This window comes from Sciurus vulgaris, assembly GCF_902686455.1.
Source record: "Sciurus vulgaris genome assembly, chromosome: 12".
Lineage (NCBI taxonomy): Eukaryota > Metazoa > Chordata > Mammalia > Rodentia > Sciuridae > Sciurus > Sciurus vulgaris.
In genome coordinates this window covers 52,348,838-52,374,218 of record NC_136473.1, presented here as the reverse complement: position 1 = coordinate 52,374,218, position 25,381 = coordinate 52,348,838, and the positions used below count along the sequence as shown (strand labels likewise).

The following is a 25,381-nucleotide window of genomic DNA, read 5'->3' as shown; positions in this document are numbered from 1 at the left end:
AACGAGGTCCTGGTAGAAAACAGGATCATGCCCAGCTTCCCTGAGTGTTAGGCAAACCCTACTTGCAACAGATGCTGAAAACAAGAAATGCCTCTGGTTCTTGGAAAAAGAGGCTTGATTTTCCCCTTTCTGACTGCTTCCAGGAATGCCTCTTTCCAGACTCCCTCACTCTTCACAGTAGATTTATTTTTTCCTCTTGCTACACTCTGTGTCTAAGGGATTAGTAAATCCTGGAATGCCTCCTGATGCCAGCACATCATTTCTCATCCCAGGTGGGGGTGTGGGGTAGGGGGTCAGACCCCAGCACCTGTGAGGTTGAGTCAGGAAAGGGGAGGAACCAGGCTTTCTGGCAGTGGATGGTGGGAGTTGTGGAGCAGGGTCACAGCTCATTTCTCCTGGCAGCAAAGGATCTGGAAACAGCCTCCTCAGCCCCAGTCTGAGCTGCTCCACCTTCAGTTCCAAGGGTTGTAACGTGAGAACATTGGTTGGAACTGGGTTCTTTGTATTTGGGGGAATATAAAGCGCACAGTTGAGATCAGCACTTGGGAATCCCTTCAGCAGAAGGAATAGAGGTTCTGTGCTTGTACAGCTCTAACTCTGGAGCAGCTAGGGGGACTGTTTCAGGAAGTGTTTTCCCTGACAGCAAAGGTTCTATTTGAGCTAATTTTAAATTCTAGAATGGAAAGCATTATATCATAATGGGTTCTGGTGGCGTATAGTCATGCACAAATCTCACCAGCTGTGTGATCCTGAGCAAATTACTTCAACTCTCTGAGCTTCATTTGTCTTTTTCCCTCCAGAAGGACTAAATAAGAAAGTGGATTAACCATCTCAGCGCCTAACATGTATACATGCTCTAAGAACGTCAGCCAGATGACTTTGCACATGATAAAACTTCAGTGGCGATAATAAGGGTGATGAAGACTGGTGGATGCTGTTTTCAGTGCCCAGATCCCCTCTCCAGGACTGAATCACGTCTTTCCTCAGCTGTGGGAGTACTGGCGGTAAATACTAGAAGCAAGTGCACTGTGGTTTGAGAACTAAAGAGTAAACAGTATAAAGACTATGGAATTTCACATCTGTTGCTGGGGGATATCCATGCTTTCCAGAAAGTAAATGAAATGCTGAAAGTGATTCATCACCAATTAAAGGCAAAGCATGAAGTCCAGAAGTTCTCCTCAGCAGAGACTCTCATGTCCTACAACTCCAGAGGAGACTGAACTGTCCGTCAAGTCTTATTTGTTTTGCCAACATCAGGACCCTGGTTGAAGATTATTAAAATTCAAGATTTGGGATTAGATATATCTGGGTCAATGCACTTGAAAATCCTGAACCCTTGAGGTTCCCTTGAAAAATCTAGTCTGCTCTTCCCAGGTAAAGGTTTTACTTGCCTCTTGCCTGAAGATCATGCAGTAATGTTTGCCTTAGAAGACAACACGTATCCCTGCTCAGAATATACCTCATCTCTCCTACTGGTCACTATGCTGACAACTAGGTCTGGGTTACAATATAGTCCAGCTGAGTAAACTGGGACCTCAATTTGGTCATTAGCAAATGGCCAGTAGGAGAGGTAGGGCTTAGCCTCCATTCCAGGGAGCTGCAAGAGTTAGCCAACAGCATGCACCCCGGGAATCAAGAGAGAACATATGGGCCTGGATTCTGCATGTGCTGGTTGGGAGGGATGTATGAAACGTAAAGTAAGGACGTTGAGAAGTTGGGAAGGCATGAAAAGTAAAAGTTAGATAAGGGAAATGTTACTGACAGAAGAACATTTTCCCCTTATATGGATTTGGTTTACTGGCAAGGAACCTGAAAGATGTTGCTACTGGTATGATGCTAGGGTAGCTATTGGAAGCTCAAACAAGCAGTAGCTGCCGTAGTTCCCTCTTCTGCCAGATGTAGGATATCTGCTGGAGAATTTTTTTATTATTATTCATTTAGGTACTGAGGATAGAACCCAGGGGCACTCTGCCACTGAGCCACCTCCTCACCCCTCTTTAATTTTTATTTTGAGACAGAGTCTTGCTAAGTTTGATGAGGCTTGTCTCAAACTTGAGATCCTCCTGTCTCAGGCTTCCAAGTGGCTAGGATGACATGGCTGCCCACCCACCTGGCTTCTGCTGGAACATGGTTTCAGATACTTGATATCTGACTCTTCATTTGCCAACCCATTCTTTTCATCCCTAATAAGGAGAATTGAAAAAAGTTTGCATGTTGTGATCAAAACAGTTGACAAGAACAACTTAAAGAAGGAAAAAGTTTACTTTGGCTCACAGATCCTGAGATTTAGTTCATGGTCAGCCAAGTCCATTGCGCTGGGCCCAAGGTAAGGCAGAACATCAAGACAGAAGGGCATGATGGGGGAGCACTGCTCCCTTCAGACCATCTAGGAAGCAGAGAGAGTGGGGACTTTTGACATTTTGGGCTTTTTCCCCTTTATTCCATCCAGGTTGGGAGAAGTTCAGGAAAAGACATACCCTTGAATATACCCTCTAGTTCCATCCCATATCTAAAGATGAAGTGGATAGTCCAGGCTGAATCTAATGGTCCTTCATAAAAGCATCTGGATTAACTTAAGTCCTTTGTGAGCAAAGCCCATCTTTGGCCTTCACCCTTCCTTAGGCTAGCCATAGCCCGGCCTCTACCCTGGGAACTGTTGTCAAAGAAACAGACCAAAAAAGACTGCTCTGGCTATCATCACTGGAGACATCTGTGCCCTGGGCATGTGGGAGGTCCATCATCAAGGATGGTGCAAAATCAGGGCCAGGGCTAGGACCAGCTAGAGCCAAGAGGAGCACCTAACACAGGAGTGATCTCTCCCTCTGAAGAGACACCTTTCCAACCCCCAGTGATCCCCAAAAACATGACAGAAGATCTGGGCACCTGTGGATCATTTCCTCAGCTATGGTGAGAAGACTGTAAGGATGTCAACTCTCATGTACTTTCTCCCATGTACAGGGTTCTTCTCTATCCTGGCAGAAGATGGACATCACACACAGAGCATATCTCCTCCTGAGGTCTTCAGAGTAAGCCCACCGGCTCTCTCCTGAAGAAGAGCCAGCCCCAGAGGGGCTCTTGCCTCTTCATTAGGCCAAAAGCATTCTCTTGCCTCTCCTCACGTCTGACCCTTTGCTAATGCAGGGTACTAAGTGTAAGGAATCCCATGAAAAGCACGCCAGACACGGGAAATCGCATAAGGGAGTTTATTAAGCAAACAGAGTGTCTCCCTGCAGGGTAAGAGAGACAATGAGAGGAAAAGAGAAAGGAAATACAAAGGGTGCGCGCTAGAGAGAGTGGAAAGCGAGGAGGAGAAAGAAAGCAAGTCAGGGGGAGAGAAAAGCTAGAGAGAAGATGGCGGGGTAGCTACCCTAAAGCAGGTGAATTCCACCAGGCTAACAGGGGACCAATAACAGAGAAGGATACTTGCAAGCTGACTGATGAACCAATAGCTAGCTAGGATGTTCACAGACTGACAGTAGTTGGGAGGCAGGGAAATGGCTGCAACAGAAAGGGTGGAGAGAGCAGCTTTGTACATTACACCAAGCCAGCAAAGGGGCCCTGCAGATGCCCTGGGAAGCCTGCTGTGCTTTCCATAAGCAAATCAGGGGCTGAATCAAAGGACAGATACGCCTTTTCAAGTGCACTGCAGCCAAGCCGGGCAAGGTGGTGGGGCAGAAGGGACTGGCCAAGACAGAAGCCTAGTGAATAGGCAACAAAGACTTTTTTTCTAAGCACAGGGGTCTCCTAAGGCCTCCTGCTTCCAGACTACCTGAGTATTACAGCCCGGCAGAGGCCTGGCAGAATGAGAGTGAGCAGGGCAGCCCCAGGCCTGCTCCCACCACAGGTTTTTATCCTAGGACCCACCAAAGGGACTGAAGGAAGAGGGGCAGATGGCAGGAAGGTCAAGGGGGCAGCAGCAGTTAGCAAGACCCTTAGCTGAGATTAACTCTAGGAGGGGAAGGGCACACAGCAGGGCTGAGTTCACCCCATTTTCCCCTTGCCTGGACCCTGCTGGAGCTTTCCCCAGGTGCTCAGCAGGAGGGGATATCACAGAGGGACTGAGGTCTGCATCCAGAAGCTCTTGACCTGGACCCCAAAAGGCACATTTTAATTGGTTTCCAAAAGTTCATATGCTGTGGCAATACAGGGTAAGCTGCATCTTAAAGGGCACTCGTGATGACAAAGATAAAAGCTAGAATGGAGTGAGCCAGGGAGGAGTGACGGTGCATGCCTGTGATCAGAGTGCCTTGAGAGGCTGAGGAAGGAGGACAGCTAGTTCAAAGCCAGCCTCAGCAATTTAGTGAGGCCCTAAGGAATTCATCGAGACCCTGTCTCTAAATAAACTATAAAAAAAGGACTGGGGGGCTGGGGAGATGTGCTTTTTGCAAGCACAAAGCCCTGGGTTTGATCCCCAGCACCATGCCAAAAAAAAAAAAAAAAAAAGGGTGGGGGGACTGGGGATGTGGTTTTGTGGTTAAGCATCCCTGGGTTCAATCCCCAGTACCAAAAATAAATAAAATAAAATGGAGTGAAATAATGTTTGGATTTCAACCTTCTGCCTTGAGCTTGTGAGCTCTGTCCTCCCACCCTGAGTGAGCTGTATTTGGGCTGGGAGAGTTCATGCCCCTGCCACAGCAGCAATCCCCTTTCACAGATCTCCCAGGTCCCCACTGTAATGTGTAAAGCTGCTCCCCCACCCACCAGGTACAGCCATTTTGCCTGCCTCCCCACCACTTGTCAATCTGCACTCTGCCCGCCTCTTATGTTACAGGAATTTGTGGCTTACGCTGCCGCCATTTTCCTGCTTCCAACGTTACATCCTAACATGCTATTGGTTCATCAGTCAGCTTGCAAGAATTCTCCTCCGCTATTGGCTCCTTCCAGCCCGCGAAATTCCAATATCTGGGAGAAGCCATACGCCATCTTTCTCTTTTGCCCCTTCTTTTCGCCCTGAGCAGACGCGCTGCTCGTCCGCATAAATAAAGTCTCTTGCGTGAGATCTCGTGTCTGCGGAGCATTTTTTCTGGGAGCTATTGGCGAGCCACAACTGAGCCAAGCAAGCGAGTGGCGGCTGCCTTACATCTCGGGAGCACGCAGCGGTGGCTACCGCCGCCCAAGTTGAGCTGCATTTTTACCCCTAACACCCACCAGCCCCTGAGAAGGCACAAAGACCAGGTGAGCCAGGGACAGTGGTGCACACCTGTTATATCAATGGCTTGGGAGATTGAGGCAGGAGGATCTCAAGTTCAAAGCCAGCCTCAGCAACTTAGTGAGGCCCTAAGCAACTTTGTGAGACCCCCATCTCTAAATAAAAATAAATACAAAAAGGGCTGGAAATGTGGTCTAGTGGTTAAGCACCTCTAAGTTCAATCCCTGGTACAAAAAAAAAAAAAAAAGCCCAGGGATGCTTTCATAGAAGACTAGGCAATATCCTGAAGAGGCCTTGGGAATCTTTGACCTCTATGAAATGGAAACATTGAAGGAGACTTTGGCTTCCTTGGCCCTCTAACCTGCAGAGGCCTCTTTATTTTAGAAGTACACATTTCATTTCCATTTTGTGATAATTTCCCAAACCTGTTTTCTCACTGTCCTCCACAGTTGTGGCCAGGAAGGATGAAGGGCAGCAGTATAGAAGCCAGAATTGGGGACAGGCAGTTAGTGTAGAAATAGGGGGTGGGGTCAGATCGAGGAAACGGAGGCCATGAAAGCCATCTGCCTCTGGAAGTTGGAGACTGCCCCTGGGAGAATAGAATGTCAAGGATCTCCGGAGCCCATTGATTACCAAAGTTACCTGCCCTTATCAAGGACTGCAGGCAAGGAGCTGCTAATTAATGCCCCCTGGGCCCTTGCCTGGCTGAATCACTTTGGCCCTCCCCCCGCCCTATCCACTTCTCATTTTTTTCATCTCACCTGCAAAACTGGGCCTAGTCATGCAGGCAGGAAGGAGAGATAATGGGGGAGAGAACTGGAGAACAAAAGAGACCCTAACCTATAAAAGATGTAGGGTGCGCTCACTTCTTAGGACTTTAGAACATCAGCCATGGCCCCCTTCTCCCTCCCAGGAGAAGTCTGTATTATTACCTTTAAATAAAACCTGCTTAATATACTTGCCTTGGTGTGCTTCTCTGATGTTATACTCAACACCTGAGGAAGCAGAACTCGACACCAGTAAAAGGCGGTATCAGTGGCAACAGGAAGCACAGATGATCCATCCTAGTCACTCCTGGAGCCCCAAACACCCCACTGGTCAAGCGTGGTCTATTTTTAATCACATTGGAGAAACTGAGTCAGCTTAGGAGACTCCTCAGGAATGGTTAAAATCATCCCAGAGGGCATTACAGAGCCAGAAGAGGACCTTGATGGAACCAGAGTGATGCCAACCTTAGGGGCCCTGGGAGGCTCTGAAATCTGTACTCTGAAATCTGAAACAGCAATGCTATGGAAGGAATAGTGATCCTGAGGGCATGCCAAGCCAGAGGTCTATCACTGGGCTGCACCCCAGCTTCTGTACTCATCGTAAAGCTCTGTTTACATAGCAACTACATTTTTGGTTTGTTTTTGACTGTTTTGGACTTGTTTTTTCAGGGCCAAGAACTGAACCCACAGCCTCGCACATACTAGCCAAGCCCTCTGCCACTGATTAACCTTACAGATATTAATGTAGGTGTGATGGGTGTTAGGGGTCGCTGGCTCAGTTGTGGCTCCCCGGTAGCTCCCAGAAAAACGCTCCGCAGACACGAGAACTCACGCAAAAGACTTTATTTTAAGGGAACGTAAGGTCCGCTCGGGATGGAAAAAGAAAAACATGGTGTATGGCTTCTCCCAGATATTGGAATTTCGAGGGCTGGGAGGAACCAATCACGGAGGAGAATTCTTGCAGACTGACTGATGGACCAATAACATGTTAGAACATAACGTGGGAGGCAGCAAGATGGCAGCAGCGTAAGCCGGAAATTCCTCTAACGTAAGAGGTGGGCAGAATGCAAACTGACAGGTGATGGGGAGGCCGGAAATTCCTGTAACAGAAGAGGTGGGCCGAATGCAGATTGACAGGTAGTGGGGAAGCCGGAAATTCCTGTAAGGGAAGAGGCGCGTGGAGCGCAGATTGACAAGTGGTTGGGAAGCGGAAAATTCCTGTAACGGGAGAGAAGGGCTTTATACCTTACAATGGGCTGACAGATCTGACTCCATGAGAATGTTATAGGCCAGACTCTAAGGGAAATGACTAAACAGGCTCCATTTTGCTCTGAGACTCCATGTTATGTAGGAAATAAGATTCTCCCATGGGAACACCCCACCTCTGTGCCCATCATCAGTTACTTAGTATGACATGTTTAATAATATACAATGGCAACTCCTATGTAGTAAAAAAATTGCTCTCTTTTGATTCCTATTGCTCCTAAACAATGTGCCATGTGAACAGTGATTGTGTGGATGTTAGCAACCATTCTTTAGTTTGTACCTAGGTAAGGGTCATTTTGGCCCACTTCCCCTTCTGTCGATGATCTCATGATGTTAATGTGTAATTTCGAATCATAGCAACAGGCACTTATGATTAATGTAATTTTTGGTATAAGAACCCCTACAACCCTGTGGTCGGGGCTGTTCTCCCAATAGCCATTTTTGAGGGCATTGTGTGAGACAGTCAGCCGGCCGGCTTAATAAAGACTCTCAAATTTGGACTTCTCAGTGGTGATCGGTCTGTTCTTAGGTTGTGCCCCATAACTATAGGAAGACTTCACGAAATTTCTATTCACATTTCATAAGAAGGAGAAAACTGTCTTGTTTAAGATGAAAATTTTGAGGAGGAGGAAATGGACAATAATTTCAAATGTTGAGGATCAGTTATGAAATAGAGCTGAAAAGAGGGATTTGTGTGCACTGCTGACCCTCCAAGAGCAGTGCCTTTCACGTTGGGACAGACCCCAGATTGCAGAGCTGCAGAAGCCAGAGGCACTGAGCTAAGTGGAAAGAGGAGCTCAAACCAGGCTTTCTCTGGGCTCCAGGAAGTGCAAGCAGAGAGGGCCTGGCTATTAGCTACCCCGAGTGTGAGCACTGTGACAGCGCTCCTATTTATTGAGCTTCGGCTGTGTCATTTCCTATATATGTGCACATCGCATACATTTCCACATTTAATCCTAACGCTACTCCATGAGACCAGTGAGACCCTATCCATCTTGCTAATGAACTCATTTGCTGTGTGAGTTCCAACGAGGTTAACTTTCTAGTAAGCAGGAGTTAGAACCCATCTGTTTCTAAAGCTCTTTTTACGACAGTCACATGCCTGGTAGCGCCAAGGGAAGGTTGACTGGTTGTTATTTTAAGAAAGGAGAGACTTAGGCATGGTCATTGGCGGAAAGGAATAAATCCTCTCTAATCCCTATGCCGAGCCTCCCAGTCTCTGTCACCTCTTATCTTCCTAGCTCACGCTCCAGTTCCAAATGTCTTCCACCTTATTAATATATGCTCTGAGAAGACGGAGGTGGGGCCAGATGGGGTGAGAATGTGGTTAGTGGGAATCAAAATGACATCAGCTTGCCAGGTTTGGGGGCACTCTGCTATGATCTCCGCTATTCTGGAGGCTGAAGCAAAGAGTCACAAATCCAAGACCAGCCTCAGCAACTTAGCAAGACCCTATCTCAAAACAAAAAAACAAAAAGGAATGGAGATGTAGTTCAATGGTAAAGTACCCCTGTGTTCAATCCCCAGGACTTGGTGTTGGGGGAGGCAGGGACAAAACAAAATACCTCAGCCATCTTGTTTCACATACTTTGTCTTCATAACAGGTCAAGCTTCGAAACATATTTCCCACTGCCAATGTCTGATCTGCATTGTAAGCAAGGTAAGTTTTCTGTTTATTAAAATATAACCTGAGCACAGTGGTACACACCTGTAATCCCAGCATCTTGGGAGACTGAGGCAGGAGAATGGCAAGTTCAAGGTCAGCCTCAGCAATTTAGAGAGTCCCTAAGCAACTTAACAAGACCCTGTCTCAAAAAAAAAAAAAAAAAAAAAAAAAAAAAAATTAATTAAAAAAATAAAAGGACTGGGGATTTAGTTCAGTGGTAAAGTGCCCTGGTTCAATCTTCAGTTCCAAAATAAAATAAAATATCTATAGATAGGACTCCAGGCAAGGGTGAGCACTTTCTCCAGCCATTTTCCCCAGAGCTGTTCCTATACCTTACCTCCAAATCCACATAGCTTTGACATTGAGGGACTGGAATCACCTCCCAGATGCCTCCGCCTTCACCCCCAACCCCAGAAGTACTAACCAGGTCAGATAGCACCCTGGACACCCTGGTCCCCTAAAAAAAAAAAAAAAAAAAAAAAGTAGAAGTGAAGTGGGAGGGAAGACACATATATGAAGATGAGATTTGGTAGCAGATACTATGCTAGTATCTTTACATATACTGGTTCATTTAATTCACATACTCACTCTGAGTTAGTATTAGTGAAATAATTGTAAACAACACTCGATAAACTAAGTCATTTATCCAAGATCAGAACTTAAGGTAAATAGGTGAGAGGTTCATGCCTAAAACTAGCTTTGCCTGGTCTTGGAGTCTGGGCCTGCCATTGGGAATTGGAACATCTGGATTGGGTCCCACCTAAAGTGCATTCTGGCCAAGTGGTCTGAAGCACAAAAATGTCCTCAGCATAAGGCAGTTTCACCTCTCCAAAGCCCTCAGCCCAGAACTTGGCTGTTGGAGTTTATAGCCAATGATTTTATTATGGATCCTAATTTCTTTAGCAAAGAAACATCTTGAACTGGTCATGAACAAAGTGACTTTCTCTGACCAGGGAGCAGGTGGCTATTCCATTTCCATCCTCAGAACTGACCTCCTGCTGCCCAGGGAGGGGATGGGGGGAAAAGGGAGGGTGAGGAGAACCTGATGTCACTCAGTCCTACATAAGGGCCTCTTTTAGGCTCCTGCAGGCAATTTGGAAGCAGCTGGAGGAGTGAGTTAGGTCCTGGTTGTGGGATTTTTTTTTTTTTTTCTTTCTTTCTTTCTAAAGACAGACACAAACACAGCTGTTCAGTAAAAATGCCGCCTCCACAGAAAATCCCAAACCTCAAACCTTTCAAGCAGAGGAAGAGCTTAGGTAAAGTTCTTGGGGAGCTCTCTGAGTTACCAGAGAAAGAACAGAGCAAAAGATGCAGCCTGCTCTTACTCTCTACTTATTCTTTTGTACTTGAACTATTCACAGCAACCAGACAACAGGAAGTTGCTGGAATCCGGACAAAGTTCCCAAACAAGATCCCGGTAAGACTCCATTGTACTTCTTTAGTGGGACCTGGGATCCTGTCCTTTGAATAAACCAAGACCAGCTGGAGGCCTCCCTCTCTCTGTTCCAAGTTCCTACACACAAGCTCTGAATTTCATTCTGAAGGGCTGAAACTCTTGACAGGTGATAGTGGAGCGCTACCCCAGAGAGCAGTTCTTGCCCCTGCTGGACAAAACCAAGTTTCTGGTCCCGCAGGAGCTGACAATGACCCAGTTCCTCAGTCTCATCCGGTAAGTAACAATGCACGCATGAGCTTGTGTGTGTGCATGCGTGAGTGTGTGCTGTGCATACCTGGGCCTTTTCTTTGCTGTTTGGTTGTTTGATTTGGGGGATGGGGGGGAGTTAAGGAGAAGATAGATTGGTTTTTATGACTCATCTTTTAGATTTTGTAGTGCCCTGAAAAGATAGTTTTAGAAATTATTTTAAACAGGTGGAGAGAACCCCCCAGACAACAGTCCTAAAGACAGTTACAAGCTGCCAAGATTTCTAAGAATTTCCTAAAGTAGTCTTGGCTCCCAAGCTGGTCCAGAAGAGCCTTTTTTTCCCCAGATACCATCTGAAACCTAGTCTGCCTGTCCCCTGGAGCGATTCCTCCTCCCAGTGTCTGTGCGCCTGGGGAACAGGACCTTTTAAAGGGGAAGGGCTTTTTGCACTACTCAGAACTTGAAGTTGGAGCACAGGAAGGTATTCCCAAAAATGCTCTCCTCCCTTTGGTTTAAAACAGAGACACAGCCAAGAAAATGCAGCTAGTTTTAAAGCATAAACCGGTTCAATGAAAAGTGGGGAGAAAATAGAGATAGTGGGGAAGTCTTTTTCTTGATATTGGGGTTTGAACCCAGGGGTGCTTTTCCACTGAGCTACATTCCCAGTCCTCTTTGCTTTTATAAATATTTATTTATTTATTTATTGGTACTGCAAATTAAACCGAGGGGTGCTTAACCACTGAGCCACATCCCCAGCCCTTTTTATTTTTATGTATTTATGTTTTTGTTGTCAATTGACCTTTATTTAATTAATTAATTTATTCATATGTGGTGCTGAGAATCAAACCCAGTGCCTCACACATGCTAGGCAAGTGCTCTACTACTGAGCTACCCAGCCCCCCTTTATATTTTTTATTTTGAGACAGGTTCTCACCAAATTGCTTAGGGCCTCACTAAACTGCTGAGGCTGGCTTTGAACTTCCCATCCTCCTGCCTTAGGCTCCAGAGTTGCTGAGATAAACTAGCATGCACCACCACACCTGCCTATTTTTATTTATTTTTTTAGGTACTGGGATTGAACTCAGGGGTTCTTAACCAGTGAGTCACATCCCTGGCCCTTTTTATATTTTATTTTGAGACAGGGTCTCAATAAGTTGCTTAGGGTCTCCCAAGTTGCTGAGGCTGGCTTTGAACTTTCAATCCAATCCTGCTTCCTCAGTCTCCTGAGTTGCTGGGATTGCAGCATGTACCACTGCACTCAGTTATTTTTTAAGACAGGCTCTCACTAAGTTGCTGAGGCTGGCCTCCAACTTGCAGTCCCCCAACTCAGCCTCCTGAATCTCTGGAGGTGGAGGAATCTTCATAGAGTTGAAAAGTCTGTTTGGACCAGTGAATGTTCGATTTGGGTTTAATTTTGTTTCACTGCGTTAAGAGCATTCCCTTTTTCTCCTCTCAAGGACACTTCCTTGATAAGGTTAGTCTGGTGTGCATGCAGGTGATGGGGGCGGGAATGAAAGTCAGGATCAGATCCCAACATCAGGGCTGGGGATGTCGCCCAGTGGTGGAGTGCCCTTAGCATGTGTGAGAGATTAGGGGTTCCACCCTCAGCAGAAAAAAATAAAAATTCTGGATCCCAACACATTGCTCTCGTAGTTCTTGATCCCCACCACACCCCCCACAAAAGCCCTTCAAGTTCTGAGACCATTCGCTCTTGTGTCACCATGGTTCTCAACCTAATCCCCATCCCGACATTTGGTTCTCCTCAGTGATTTTTGAGCACCAGCTATGTTTCTGGGGTGCTTTCCAGGCTCTGTGGATGTAGCCAAGAACAGGATAAAGAGTCCCTGTCCCTAGTCTTCTCCCCAACAGGGACACCCCTCCCTCATCCAAAGCAACCTGCAGAAGATGGAGACAAAAGCTCTGGGAACAAGAGTCTTCCTTCCCTGCTGGTAGCAACACTCCCAGCCCCAGCTCTCCCCATCCCCGTTGCAGAACAGTCATCTTCTAACCAAAGACAGCTGGACAGTTGTCAGGGCCGGAACCTTTGGGTTATCGCGGGAGGGATTATATGGCTGTAAGATGCACCGAGTTCCAGTCCCACCTCCCACTGCTCCATGGCCTTAGCCCACCTGCAAGTTTGAAGCTCTGATGTTGGAGTGCCAGTGTCACCAATTAAAGTGAACAGAAGTGTGTGCTCAAGGTGAGACCAAGCCTTCCCCTGGGTATCTGTGTTGTCATGCTGTCATCCACTCCAGATGAACTGAAACTTAACTGCTCTTGACACCTAAAGCATGTCCAAATAAACTTCGCTGCCTCCCTATCTCTTTGATGTGGGGGAGTAATGGCAGGGTGAAGGAAGGGTGCACTTTGAGGCAGAAGATCCCCTCCAATGGCCATCCCCAGGCTGTCCAACAATGAAACATGCTGGAGATACCATGCATTGCCTTTGTATCTTTGGGGAAAATACCTTTAATGTTGTACCAAACTGGGGCTTATTTGCTCAGAATTTTTATATTGACAAGTCTCCTCATTATTAATGGGATTATCTTACACTTTGGGCCTAGCTGGAAGGCTGTGTGGTTCCTACATCTCCTGGGAAGGGGTAGGGAGCAGATCAGTCTTCCTGAGCATCATGATCCTGTAGATTCTTGGGCAACCCCTCATGTCACCTTCCTCCCCATCCCAGGAACCGCATGGTCCTGAGGGCCACTGAAGCCTTTTACCTGCTGGTGAACAACAAGAGCCTGGTCAGCATGAATGTGACCATGGCAGAGATCTACAGGGACTACAAGGATGAGGATGGCTTCGTGTACATGACCTACGCCTCCCAGGAGACATTCGGTTCCTTAGGGTCAGCAGACCGCAGTGACCTCGGGTACAGATCTGCAATCCTCACTAGCCCGCTTCAAGAAGAACTTGTCCTCTGAACTGTGCACCAGATGCTGGCGGAAGGAACTGATTTTCTTCTGTGTGTACATTGCAGGGACCAGAAGGCAGGGTTGGGGTGATCAGCTCCAACCAGTGACAGCACAGCTGTGGTCCTTCCTGGTTTACCTTTTCCATGCTCCATGCTCTTATAGTCTCTAAGAAAAATATGGGCTTTTGTAAGATTTATAAATAGCAACTGTCTTCTAAATAAGAAATGTTTAGCTTGTATGATGGTTTTGTATAATGAGTGGACAATGTGTGTTAAGTGTCATCTGTGGTGGAGGTGAGTTCACTCTTAAGAATTGATTTCACATTGGTAGAGTGCTTGTCTCTCAAGCATGAGGCCCTGGATTCAATCCCCAGCACCACAAAAAAAAAAAAAAAAAAAAAAAAAAATTGATTTCACTCCCTGCAGGGAGGATTCCTGTGTGGAGGTGGATTCATGGAGGGAGGTGGGTTCATGTAGAACCTCTGGCCGGTAGATGGGTCTCTGTGAAACCAGGTGAAACTAGTGCAAACCATGATCAACTCATTTGGGGGATTCTTATCTATTCTTAGAAAGACTATTTCCTCAGCATTCACTCTTCTGGGTCATTTCCTCTTACTTCCTTTGTTGGTCTATGCCATATATATTTATGTCAAACTTATAACTTCTCAACATAAAGTCATTAAAACCATCTGAGTGTTTACTGTGTGCCAGGCTTCATTCTAAGCAATTTATGTGCATTATTAGTTCCTTACCACAACTCTCTATATTTAACTATTATCATATTACAGATAAGGAAGCTGAGGCCCAGAAAAGCCAAGAGCAGCTTCAGATTCACACAACACAGGCCACCAGAACTCAAGGTCAGGGAATCTGGTTTTAGAAGCCTTTAGCCTAGCTGTATGCTAGGTTCCCTACATAAAGGGTAGGTACTCTACTCAATGAGTGCCTACTTGATCCTTGAATTATACAGTGTTGGGTGACAATAATGTGGTCTTGGGGGATTCAGATGTCAACTGGAGGATTCAGCTGCACTCCTGAGATGCATCAGCAGTGAGCTGTGTCATTCAGCAGCAGCACAGCAAGCATGAACGCTCCAACTGTGTTAAAGGGCATTGGCCACATAAGGTTTTACAGGGAATTCAGCTTGAGCTGGGTTTTGGAGTGTGAATGAGAATTTGTTTAGGAAAGAGTTTTATTTATTCATATTCAGCAAACATTTATTGAGTGCTTACTTTTTGCTAAACACTATCCTGGGTCCTGAAAATATGACGAACAAAACAGGCAAAACAAAACAAAAGAGATCCCAGTCCTCATGGAGTTCACTTTAGTTAAAGGCATGCACAAATTTGCAACAATGAATCCCAATCACATGTATGATTATAATGCACCAATAAAAATATGGGAAAATCCAATAAAAATGATTCTAGCAAAGGAAGACAAATTATATTCAAATACATATAAGTACAATAAAGAAGAAAGATGGAGACAGAGGAGAAGAAAACAAGATGATTGGCAAATGGAATCCATTATCTAGAATGGTCTAAGGAGGGAGTAATTTTCATTTGGATCAAAATGCTGAAAAGGAGACAGTGGTAGAAAAATAGCATTTGTTGAAGAAGCTGAGGCTCAGAGATGGTGTGATCTCCCTAAGGGCCCCCAGCAGCACTGGGCCTGGTGTGTACCCTCAGCTCCCTTTGAGGGGTCTACTGTTCCCTGCTCCAGGCTGCTCTCCTGCCAGCAGCTGTCCTTTTCCCTTCCTGGCTTGCCAGATAAGTCCATTCCTTCAACACTCATCTTTCAAGTTGTCTCTGCCATATACCAAGTAAAAACATTGTCTCCTGAATTTACTGTCCAAACAAATCCTTGTTGCTTTACCTTGATCCAATGAAGATATTTTCCAAAAAAATCTACTTCCTAGGATTGACTTTGAACTTGATGAAGGTCCTTGGTCCCTGAATATTCACTTAACTCTTCGTGGCCAGTGCTGTTCCTCTTGCTTTCTGTCTTCTTCTCCAGTCTCTTGATCTTTCTTGGATCACAACATAATGAGCTACAGTCCCAGCCCTTTTTAGTTTTTTGAGACAGGGTCTCACTAAGTTGCTGAGGCTGGCCTTGAACTTGTGATCTTCCTGCCTCAGCCTCCTGAGTTGTGGGATTAGAGATGTGCACTTCCATACTGACTGGGTGAGCTCGTTTGATCTTTAAGATCCGCCCTAGTATAGCTCCCTCTTACACATAAGCAGTTAGCATGGAGATGTTAAAGATGTTTTCAGTTGCCTTGTTTAGGGTAGGCATTGCTTGGTCCTTAGCCAAACCTCAGTGCATGAATCAACAACCACTCAGTTATGCGGCTTAAGAAATTTGGGCGGGGCTGGGGAGATGGCTCAGTCGGTAGAGTGCTTGCCTTGTAAGCACAAGGCCCTGGGTTCGGTCCCCCCCCCCAAAAAAAAAGAAAGAAAAAAAAAGAAATTTGGGCAAGGGGATTTCAGAAAGTGTACAGTAACAACAGGTTATCTGTGCTCCAACATGTCTGGGGACTCAGTTGGGAAGACATAAAAGTGAGTGACTTAAAGGGCTGGGAGCTGGAATAATCTGGGGGCTTTCCATTCACCTCCCTGGCCTCTGGGCTGAGCTGACTTGAGGCTGGGCCCAGCTGAGACTGAGAACTGAAATGACTCTAAGAGGCTTCTCAACATGCGGGCTGGATTCCAGGCGGGAGCATCATCAGAAGAAACATCTGGAGGATGGGGATATGGGCCAGATAGCTCAGAGGTAAAGCACTTGCCTAGCATATTCAAGGTCCTGAATTTTATCCCCAGCATCACAAAGAAAAAAAAAGGAAAAAAGAAAAAAAAAAGGAACAGCTAGAGAACATATGATCCAAGAAACCAGGACAACCACTGACCTGTCAATAGAAGATGATATCAGTCAATTTTTAGTCTGGATATTTTCTTTTGTTAGCATTTACAGTTACTTAAAATTAATTGGCAATTTGTACTCTGAATTATGACCACTTTCCTTTTATGCTATTTTAAATGTTCTATTAGTTTTTATTAGCTGAGTAATTAACTTATTGTATACCATGTATATTAAAAATAATTACCCAATTATTTGTGTTCCTTTTTAATGAAAGATTTTTTCCATGTAGATGCTTTTTGTGGGAGAGGGGGTACCAGGGATTGAACCCAGGGGTGCTTAATCACTGAACCATTTTCCCAGTCCTTTTAATTTTTTAATTTGAGACAGGGTCTCACTAAATTGTTTATGTCTTCACTAAGTTTCTGGGCTGGCCTTGAACTTGCAATCCTCCTACCCCAGCTTCCTGAGCCTCTGGGATTACAGGCATGCACCACTGCACCTGGCTTGGATGCTTTTCATTATATGATCTTTTCCTTGTGGCTTTTGAGGTTCATGTTTCTCAATACACTCTCCCAACTCCAAGATTAGGAGAGATATGTATGTACACACCCGTACACACACACACATATCCACTCTGTACTGTCTTACTCTTTACACTTAAGAGTTTGAAGCAACTAGAATTTATTTTGGTAACAGATGAACATGCTAAATTCCATTATTTTTCCAACTGCCTAACCAATTGTCACATGTGCATTTACTGAATAATCTATCCATGGGTGTTTAAATTTTCTGCAACAATGTGTCCATGTCTTAGAAGCACAACACCAATTTAAAAAAATCTTAAGAATATAGACTATATCTGTTTTTAAGAGGTTCCTCATTGCTCCCAGCAATGCTAAGTGTCTCTTAGGTAGTTAATTAATACTTGGTGATAAATAGAGAAACCAGTGTCAACTTTATAGGGAGAAAACAGACTATTGAGTTTTGATAGAAGTGACTGTTTTCATAGTGGTTTGGTAAAGCTGGGAAACCTCTAATTTTGGGGGTGAGGTGGTTCTCTTTTTTCAAACCATTAATTATCTTCTCCCCACCTTGATGAGGGCCAGATAGAAAATGCAGCTGCTTATATAACCGTAAATGTGGGATCTACAGTTGACCCCAGATTCATTTCAGTGCCTATACATGAGGTCAGCAAACTACTGCCTATAGGCCATCTGACTTGGGGCCTATTTTTATAAATATTGTTGGAATGCAGTCATGACATCCAGTGGATGTCTTTGGCTGCTTCAGGTTACAAGGGCTGAGTTGAGTACCTGTGGCAGAGACCACATATCTTACAATACTAACATACTTGCTATCTGACCCTTTATGGAAAAGGGTGTTTATCCTCCAGGGGTGAAGGGGCTGGGGTATAGCTCTGTGGGAGAGCAATTGACTTGCTGGATTTCATCCCCAACACTGCAAAATGAGAAAAATTCTGGGGGCTATAATATATATATTATAATATATAATATATAATTTTCATTGTTGTTTTGATCCTGCTTGAGATAAGAACATTCCCAAGTCTACTGGACTTACAATTTTGTACTTCCAAGCCTTTTCCTGGTGGAGTTTAACACAGGCACATGGCCAAGGTTCCTCATTGGTCAAAAAGCATTCTTAATCATGGCCCTATTGTTACGAGTCTCCTCCATGCCTCCTCATCCTTTGTTTGCCCCTAAAATATGTACAGAAGATTTCTAAATGTGTAATGTATTCTTTCACAAACAAAAAGAACCAGAGGCAGTGGTGGTGCATGCCCATAATCCCAACTCCTCAGGAGGCTGAAGCAGGAGATCACAAGTTCAGTCCAGCCTAGGAAACATAGTGAAACCTATCTCAAAATTTAAAAAAAATAAATAAAAAATAAGGCTGGGGATGTAGCTCAGAGGTAGAGCACTCACCTAGCATGTACAAGGCCCTGAGTTCAATCCCTGGTACCACATACAAAAAAGTTTTTTAAAAAGACCCTGTGAGGTTGTTCTGCAGGCTGGCAGCATCAGCATCACCTTGCAGCTTTTTAAAAAATATAGAAACTCAGGTCCCTTCTCAGAACTACTGACTCACAATCTGCAATTTATTAATCTCTCCAGATGATTCATATGCACATTAGAGTCTGAGAAGCACTGGGCGAGTCTTTTGTGGAAGAAGCAGTAGTCTTGCGTGGAAGCTCCATCGCTGCTTTTTTTCCCCCTCCTGTTGGAAAAGTGCATCACGATGCTTCCTCAACATCCATCCGTTTCTGGCTCTGATTCACGTCAACATTTTGAGAACGTATCTTGGCCTAGCACTGCATTTATAGACAGCATGCTGTTGTGGGAAGAGCTGGGACTTCGTTATCAGATGGACTGGGGCTCAAAAGGTGGTTCTGTGCTGTGGATGTAGGGGATTATTTCATCTCCAAATCAGTTTTCTCATTCGCAAAAACAAAAACTCCTAGTCGAGGCTTTAGAACATGAAGATCTTCTGAACAGGCTGTTTGGAAAGATCTCTAATCCTTCAGTTTCAAAGTTTTCCAATCTATGCTCCTTACAAGTGATAAAATCTCAAGGGAAGCAAGTTTCCAGCCAACAAGAGTATGCCAGGAAACCCAGCGCAGTGTCGTAATCCTAACAACTCTGGAGGCTGAGACACAAGAATTGCAAGTTCAAGGCTAGCCTCAGCAACACAGTGAGGCCCTAAGCAATTTAGTGAGACCCAGTCTCAAAAAGGGGCGGGGGGCGGGGCTGGGAATGTAGCTGAGTGGTAACGTTCCCCTGGGCTCAATTCCTTAGTACAAACTATACCTGGAATCGCATTCTCCACCCAGCTACCGGTAGCTACCTCAAGACTCAAGTGACCTCCGCTGTAGAGTGTCAGAGCTGATGAGTACCAGTAGGTGGCGCCAACACAGTTTATTCGGATCCAGGTAAACCAGTTGGTTGCCAACTTAGAAGGCTCTTAATGGGTTTACTTAAACTCCTGAAAAGGCCAGCTGTAGCCAAAGGGAGAATCAGACACATGCTGGGAGGAGAGTAAACGGAATATTAAATGTGCCTTCCTGACACGAACGCCAGCCGGCACACAAGAACTGCTGGGACCTCTGGAGAAACAAAACACCAGAAAGGAATGCACAGGCTTCCAAATTCCTGGTGCTGCCATGGCAACAGGTGCTCACAAATCATGTCGTCATAAAGGCCCCTGTGCCCGGGTGGATCATGGGAACAGGGTTGGGGAGTGAGAATTCAGACCACCATGTGGGGAATGGGAAGTCAGGAAAGGAAGAACAGCAGAGAATTTTGTGGGGTGGTAAGGGATGGTTTGTTGGTTGGTTTGTTTTTGTATCAGGGATTGAATCCAGAAGTGCTTAACCACAGAACAACATCCCAGACCTTTTAAATTTTTTTTTTTTTTTTTTTTTTTTTTTTTTTTTTTTTTTTGAGACGGGTCTTGCTAAATTGCTTAGGTCCCTGCTAAATTGCTAAGGTTGGCCTGGAATTTGCATCCTGCTGCCTCAACCTCCCCAGTCTCCAGGATTACAGGTGTGCGCCACCACATTGGCGAAAAAGCAGAGGATTTTTTTTTTTCATTTAAAAAAATTTGTTCTGATTAGTTATACAGGACAGTAGAATGCATTTTGACACATCGAACATAAATGGAGTCTAACTTCTCATTTGCTGGTTGTATATGATGTAGAGTTACACAGGTCACGTGATCATATATGCACATAGGGTAATGGTGTCTGATTCATCCTACTAGAATTCCTACTCCCCATGACCCTCCTCTACATTCATTGCCCGCTATCTAATCCATAATACCTCTTATTGTGAATTAGCATCAGCATAATAGAGGAAACACAGCCTTTATTTCTTTGGGATTGGCTTATTTCACTTAGCATAATATTCTCCAGTTCCATCCATTTACTGCCAAATGCCATAATTTCATTCTTCTTTAAGATTGAGTAATATTCCATTGTCTTTTTCCATTCATCTGTTGAAGGGCACCTAGGTTGGTTCCATAGTTTAGGTATTGTGAATTGAGCTGCTATAAACTCTGATATGGCTGCATCACTATAGTACGCTGATTTTAAGTCCTTTGGATGTGCCCCTGAGTTCAATCCTGGGTACCCATTCTGCAAAAAAATAGTGGTGGTGCATGTCTGAAATCCCGGCAGCTCAGGAGGCTGAGGCAGGAGGATATTGAGTTGAAAGCCAGCCTCAGCAATTTAGCAAGGCCCTAAGCAACTCAGTGAGACCCTGTCTATAAAGAAAATACAAAATAGGGCTGGGGATGTGACTCAGTGACTTAGTCACTGAGTTCAATCCCTGGTACCCAATAAAAAAAAAAAAAAAGCAGAAAATTTCATGTTCACCTTATATGATGCCTTTGCTGAAAGATAAACACTCATGAATACCAATTCATGTCCTGCACCTGGCACACAGTAAGTTTCAAACATATAGAACTATTCAGCTCTTGGATCTTCATACTTTTTCTAGACTGTCCCCCACGCTGATGCCTGACACTCAGAGGGATCTGACCCAGCCTAGACTTGAACCCAGATAGAATAAATGGACTTGTGAGGAGCAACAAAGGGAAGTTTAGATCTGGCTAGGCACAGGTCTCTAAAAGTCAGAAATTCTGAGGAAAACTGAGGATCTCAGTGGAACCTTCAGGTGTCAGCCAGAAACTGCCCTAGAAGCATGAGTAGGGGATTCTTTCCTCCTACATCATCCCTAGAGGAATAGGGAAGGGGCCAGCAGGTGAGTGTCCAGGAGGGGAGGAACTTCAGAGTGATGATTCAGAGTGATGTCTCACTTCACCCTCTAGAGAAATTTTTTCCTGGTTTGAGGAAATTTCTGATTTTTTTTTCTTCTTGATATTTCTAATTTTTTTTTTTTTCTGTTTTCTTTTCCTTTTTTGTTCTCTGTCTCTCTCTTTATGGATCCTCATTATGTTTCCCAGGTTGGCCTTGAAATTCCGGGCTCAAGTGATCAAATGGTAGCTGGCACCACCATGCCTGGCTTCCTTTGTTTTCGGTCTGGTTTGCTTGTCACGTGAAGGTGGCAGTCCTAAAGGACCAAGAGTGGAAGGATACAGAATGATACCCCTTACTAGGTGATCCTGGGCATGGTTCACAAAATCTAAGTGGAAACCAAAATTAAAGCTCCTTCCAAAAAATGTTCTCATAGCCCCTCGATCAAGTTAGCTCTTCTATAATCTTACTGAAAAGTAGCTTACCTAAGAAATACTTGATCCAGAAAAAAATGAGGTTCAGGTTTTATTGTGAAAAACTCATCTTGTAGTTAAAAGCCTGGCACATAGTAGGTACTCAATAAATGATAAATAAATCCATTTTCATTTCCTGTGATGGTGAAGTGGGATTCCCCACCTACAGAGGCTTGAAGGACTAGATCTGCCTTGAGCCCAAAGCCAGGCCCACATGCTGAATGAGTCGACAGCTAACTGACCCAGGGCTTGACCCCAGATCATTCCATATGTTACTGCTTCCCCAAGAATGTGCACGTATACAGGTTTAGAATGCTTTGCTAAATTCGGGAACCAGTTTGCCCAGATCTGTCCAGATCAAAGGGGAAAAAAAAAGTTTATTTATAAACATGAAGTAAATAATAGAAGAGCTAATTGTGGCCAAAATCTTAAAGATGACCTAAGAGTAGGAAACATGAGTTTAATCTTGTACTTCTGCTCCCATCAATCAAGAAAGCAGTTCTGCTAATGCAATGGCTCATACCTGTAATCCCAGTGATGTTATGGGGCGCAACTTAAGAACAGACCAATTACCACTGAGAAGTCCAAATGTGAGAGTCTTTATTAAGCTGGCCGACTCACTCTCTCACACAATGCCCCAAAAAATGGCTATTGGGAGAACAGCCCCGACCACAGGGTTGTAGGGGTTCTTATACCAAAAATCACATCAATCATAAGTGTCTGTTGCTATAATTCAAAATTACACATTAACATCATGAGATCATCGACAGAAGGGGAAGTGGGTCAAAATGACCCTTACCTAGGTACAAACTAAAGAATGGTTGCTAACATCCACACAATCACTGTTCACATGGTACATTGTTTAGGAGCACTAGGAATCAAAAGAGAGCAATTTTTCTTTACATAGGAATTGTCATTCTGTATTGTTAAACATGTCACACTAAGTAACTGAGGATGGGCACAGAGGTGGGGTGTTCCCGTGGGAGAAGCTTATTTCCTACATAACATGGAGTCTTAGAGCAAAATGGAGTCTGTTTAGTCATTTCCCTTAGAGTCTGGCCTATAACATTCTCATGGAGTCAGATCTGTCAACCCATCACAACCCATCACAACCCTTCCAGACTTGGAAGGCTGAGGCAGGAGGATTGCAAGTTCAAGGCTAGCCTCAGCAACTTAGAGAGGCCCTAGGCCACCTAAAGAGACCCTGTCTTTACAAAAAACAAAAAACAAACACCAAAAAAAAATACCAAAAAAATTGCTCAGTGGTAAAATGCCTCTGGATTTAATTACAGTACCCCAACCCCTTAAGAAAAGAAAGCACTTTTGAGTGTGGAATGAAATAGAACATATTTTCTCTGAGTTTACTTAAATTTAGATGTATAAATAGCAGTTAATAAATAGTACATTTCAGCACCTTAACTGTTAGTAACAATCAATGTTTTGTGCTACATCACAGCCAATGAAGCCACATACTACACAGGGCTCCTGTCCTGGAAGACAGGGTCCAGAGGAGGACAGGCGTTGGAGAAATCACTTTGCCTGTCTGGTTTCCCCTCCCTATCAAGAGGCCGGGCTTGAATAGACTGATGGTCCAGTCCATCTGTCACCTGCTGTCATCTCTAGTAAACCTGGGCTGCCTGGTTACTGGGATCCTGGGAAGAGGCTGCCTAGGAGAGTGTATTCCTGGGTCTCCTAATTTCTGACATATTTGCAGGACAGTTCGATTTACTTATTTTCTCCATAAGTAGATGTGTTCTTGTCAAACCAAGAGACCTGATTTGCGGTCAGCTTTTTCTGGTTTCACGTTTCCTCCCCATTGGATTCAGTGTCTCTTTGTCCTGAAACAGTATAGGATAAATATCAATTTATTGAACCCTTCTAGATTCCTTCTGACTCTGACCTTTTATGTTAACACAATGTAATTGATTAGAATTCAGTTTCACAAGTTCATTACACTAAGACTTGATTTGCTTTCGGCTTCACTATCACAGAATATGCAACCAAAAGTCCTAGTAGTTAATGATCATTGAGCTCAATGATGCAAGTCCTTTGTGCTAAGCTCCTTCCCTAAAGGTTTTATTTAAACTTTAAGATAATTTTATGAAGTAGTTGCAATTGTGGTCTCCATTCTAACAATGAGGAAATTGAGGTAGAGAGATAAGCGACTACCAGGCAACCAAGGGTAGAGCTGGAAATTGTTCACTGTTTGGTGACCAATTCCAGCCTTCTAGAACCCGAACATCTCACCGCCCATCACCTGCAAGGATCTTCGATTCCAATCATATTGAACAACTTGCCTTTCCCTTAACTTGCAGAGTTCTCTTGTCCACGGTCTTGTGATAAGCTGACTCTTCTGAGTTGTCCTCTGCTCCAGTAGGGGTTCCCTCATGGTTAACCCAACTCCTTCCTTTATACCCATATTGTCTGGGTAGCTCTGCTCAGACCTACTGAGTTCACATCTCTCTGGAACATTGGGGTGGGTGATGTCTGAGAGCTTGCATGTCCAAATTCAAGGTGTCTTGCTCTCACATTCACAAATTTAAAAATTAGTTTACTTTAAATTTAAGATTAAAAAACATGAATATTTCCAGGCATGGTGGCATGTGCCTGTAATCCCAGCAACTCAGGAGACTGAGGCAGGAGGATTGCAAGTTCTAGGCTAGTCTGGGAAATTTAGTGAGACCCTGTCTCAAAATAAAAAATAAAAAGGATTGGGGATGTAATGTGATAAAGTACCCCTTGGTTCAATCCCCAGTGCCAAAAAAATAAATAAACCAATAAATAACATAAATATTAAAAATTTTGTTCATATACATGTTCTCCCACTAGACCATTATTTCTTTATGAGCCACAACATTATTTTATAACCCTAGAGCCTCGGAATAAATATTATTCCATCATCCTTAAAATATGTACTTTAATAATTCCTAGTTACCTTTCTTTTTTTTCACGGTACTGGGAATGGAAATGTGGACTTCATGTATTGTAAATAATGCTCAGCCACTGAGATACACCCCAAGCCTTATAATTCCCAGTTACCTACCGGATAATTATGAGCTTCTATGTCAAGTTGTGCAATGATCAAACTACCTGTCTGTCCTCATTTCTTAGGATTGTTACTTATAACAAATGCTAGACAGATTTTGATTATATTATATGAGATTTCCTCAAATCTATCCAATATCCTGCATCAACAGTGTATTTTAGTAACTGTTACTTCTGCATGTGACTTTTCTTTCATTATGCACTGTGTGTTGTTGAGTCCCAGCTCAAGCCAAGCTTAACTTTTGTTGTTTTTGTTAGTACCAGGGATTGAACCTGGGAGCACTTAACCACTGGGCCACATTCCCAGCACTTTTTATTTTTTAATTTTGAGTCAGGATCTTGCTAAACTACTTAGAGCCTCATTAAGTTGCTGATGCTGCCCTCAAACTTGGAATTGCCCTGCCTCAGGCTCCTGAGTTGCTGGGTTTATATAAGTGTGTGCCACCATATGGCCTCCAAGCTTAACATTTTTAGCATTCCTCAGTTGAAACCCAGAGAATTCCTATGCTCACTAGTCCTCTTCCATGCATACTCCTAATTAGCCCAAGATAATTAAACACGGGTAAACACTAGCGTGATGTGTTAGCTTTTTGTTACTGTAACAAAATTCCTGAGATAATTGATTTATAAGAAGAAATGTTCATTTTGGCTCATGGTTTTAGAGGTTTCAGTTCATGATTGTACACACACACACACACACACACACACACACACACAGGGGAATGTGATTTAGCCTTTAAAAAGGAGATCCTGCCATTTGTGACAACACGGATGAACTAGAGGACACTATGCTAAGTGAAATAAGCCAGGCACAAAATAAAAATAC

The 25,381-nt window shown here is 44.2% G+C and overlaps 1 protein-coding gene across 1 annotated transcript; it reads left to right on the top strand.

Annotated features, from left to right (window-relative positions):
* The first annotated feature begins 9,957 nt into the window (after positions 1-9,957).
* Positions 9,958-13,724, top strand: MAP1LC3C (microtubule associated protein 1 light chain 3 gamma). Its single transcript, XM_079106987.1, has 4 exons — positions 9,958-10,104; positions 10,210-10,265; positions 10,411-10,517; positions 13,177-13,724. The coding sequence occupies exons 1-4, from the start codon at positions 10,047-10,049 to the stop codon at positions 13,415-13,417; spliced, it is 462 nt and encodes a 153-aa protein (XP_078963113.1). The 5' UTR covers positions 9,958-10,046; the 3' UTR covers positions 13,418-13,724.
* The last annotated feature ends 11,657 nt before the right edge of the window (positions 13,725-25,381 follow it).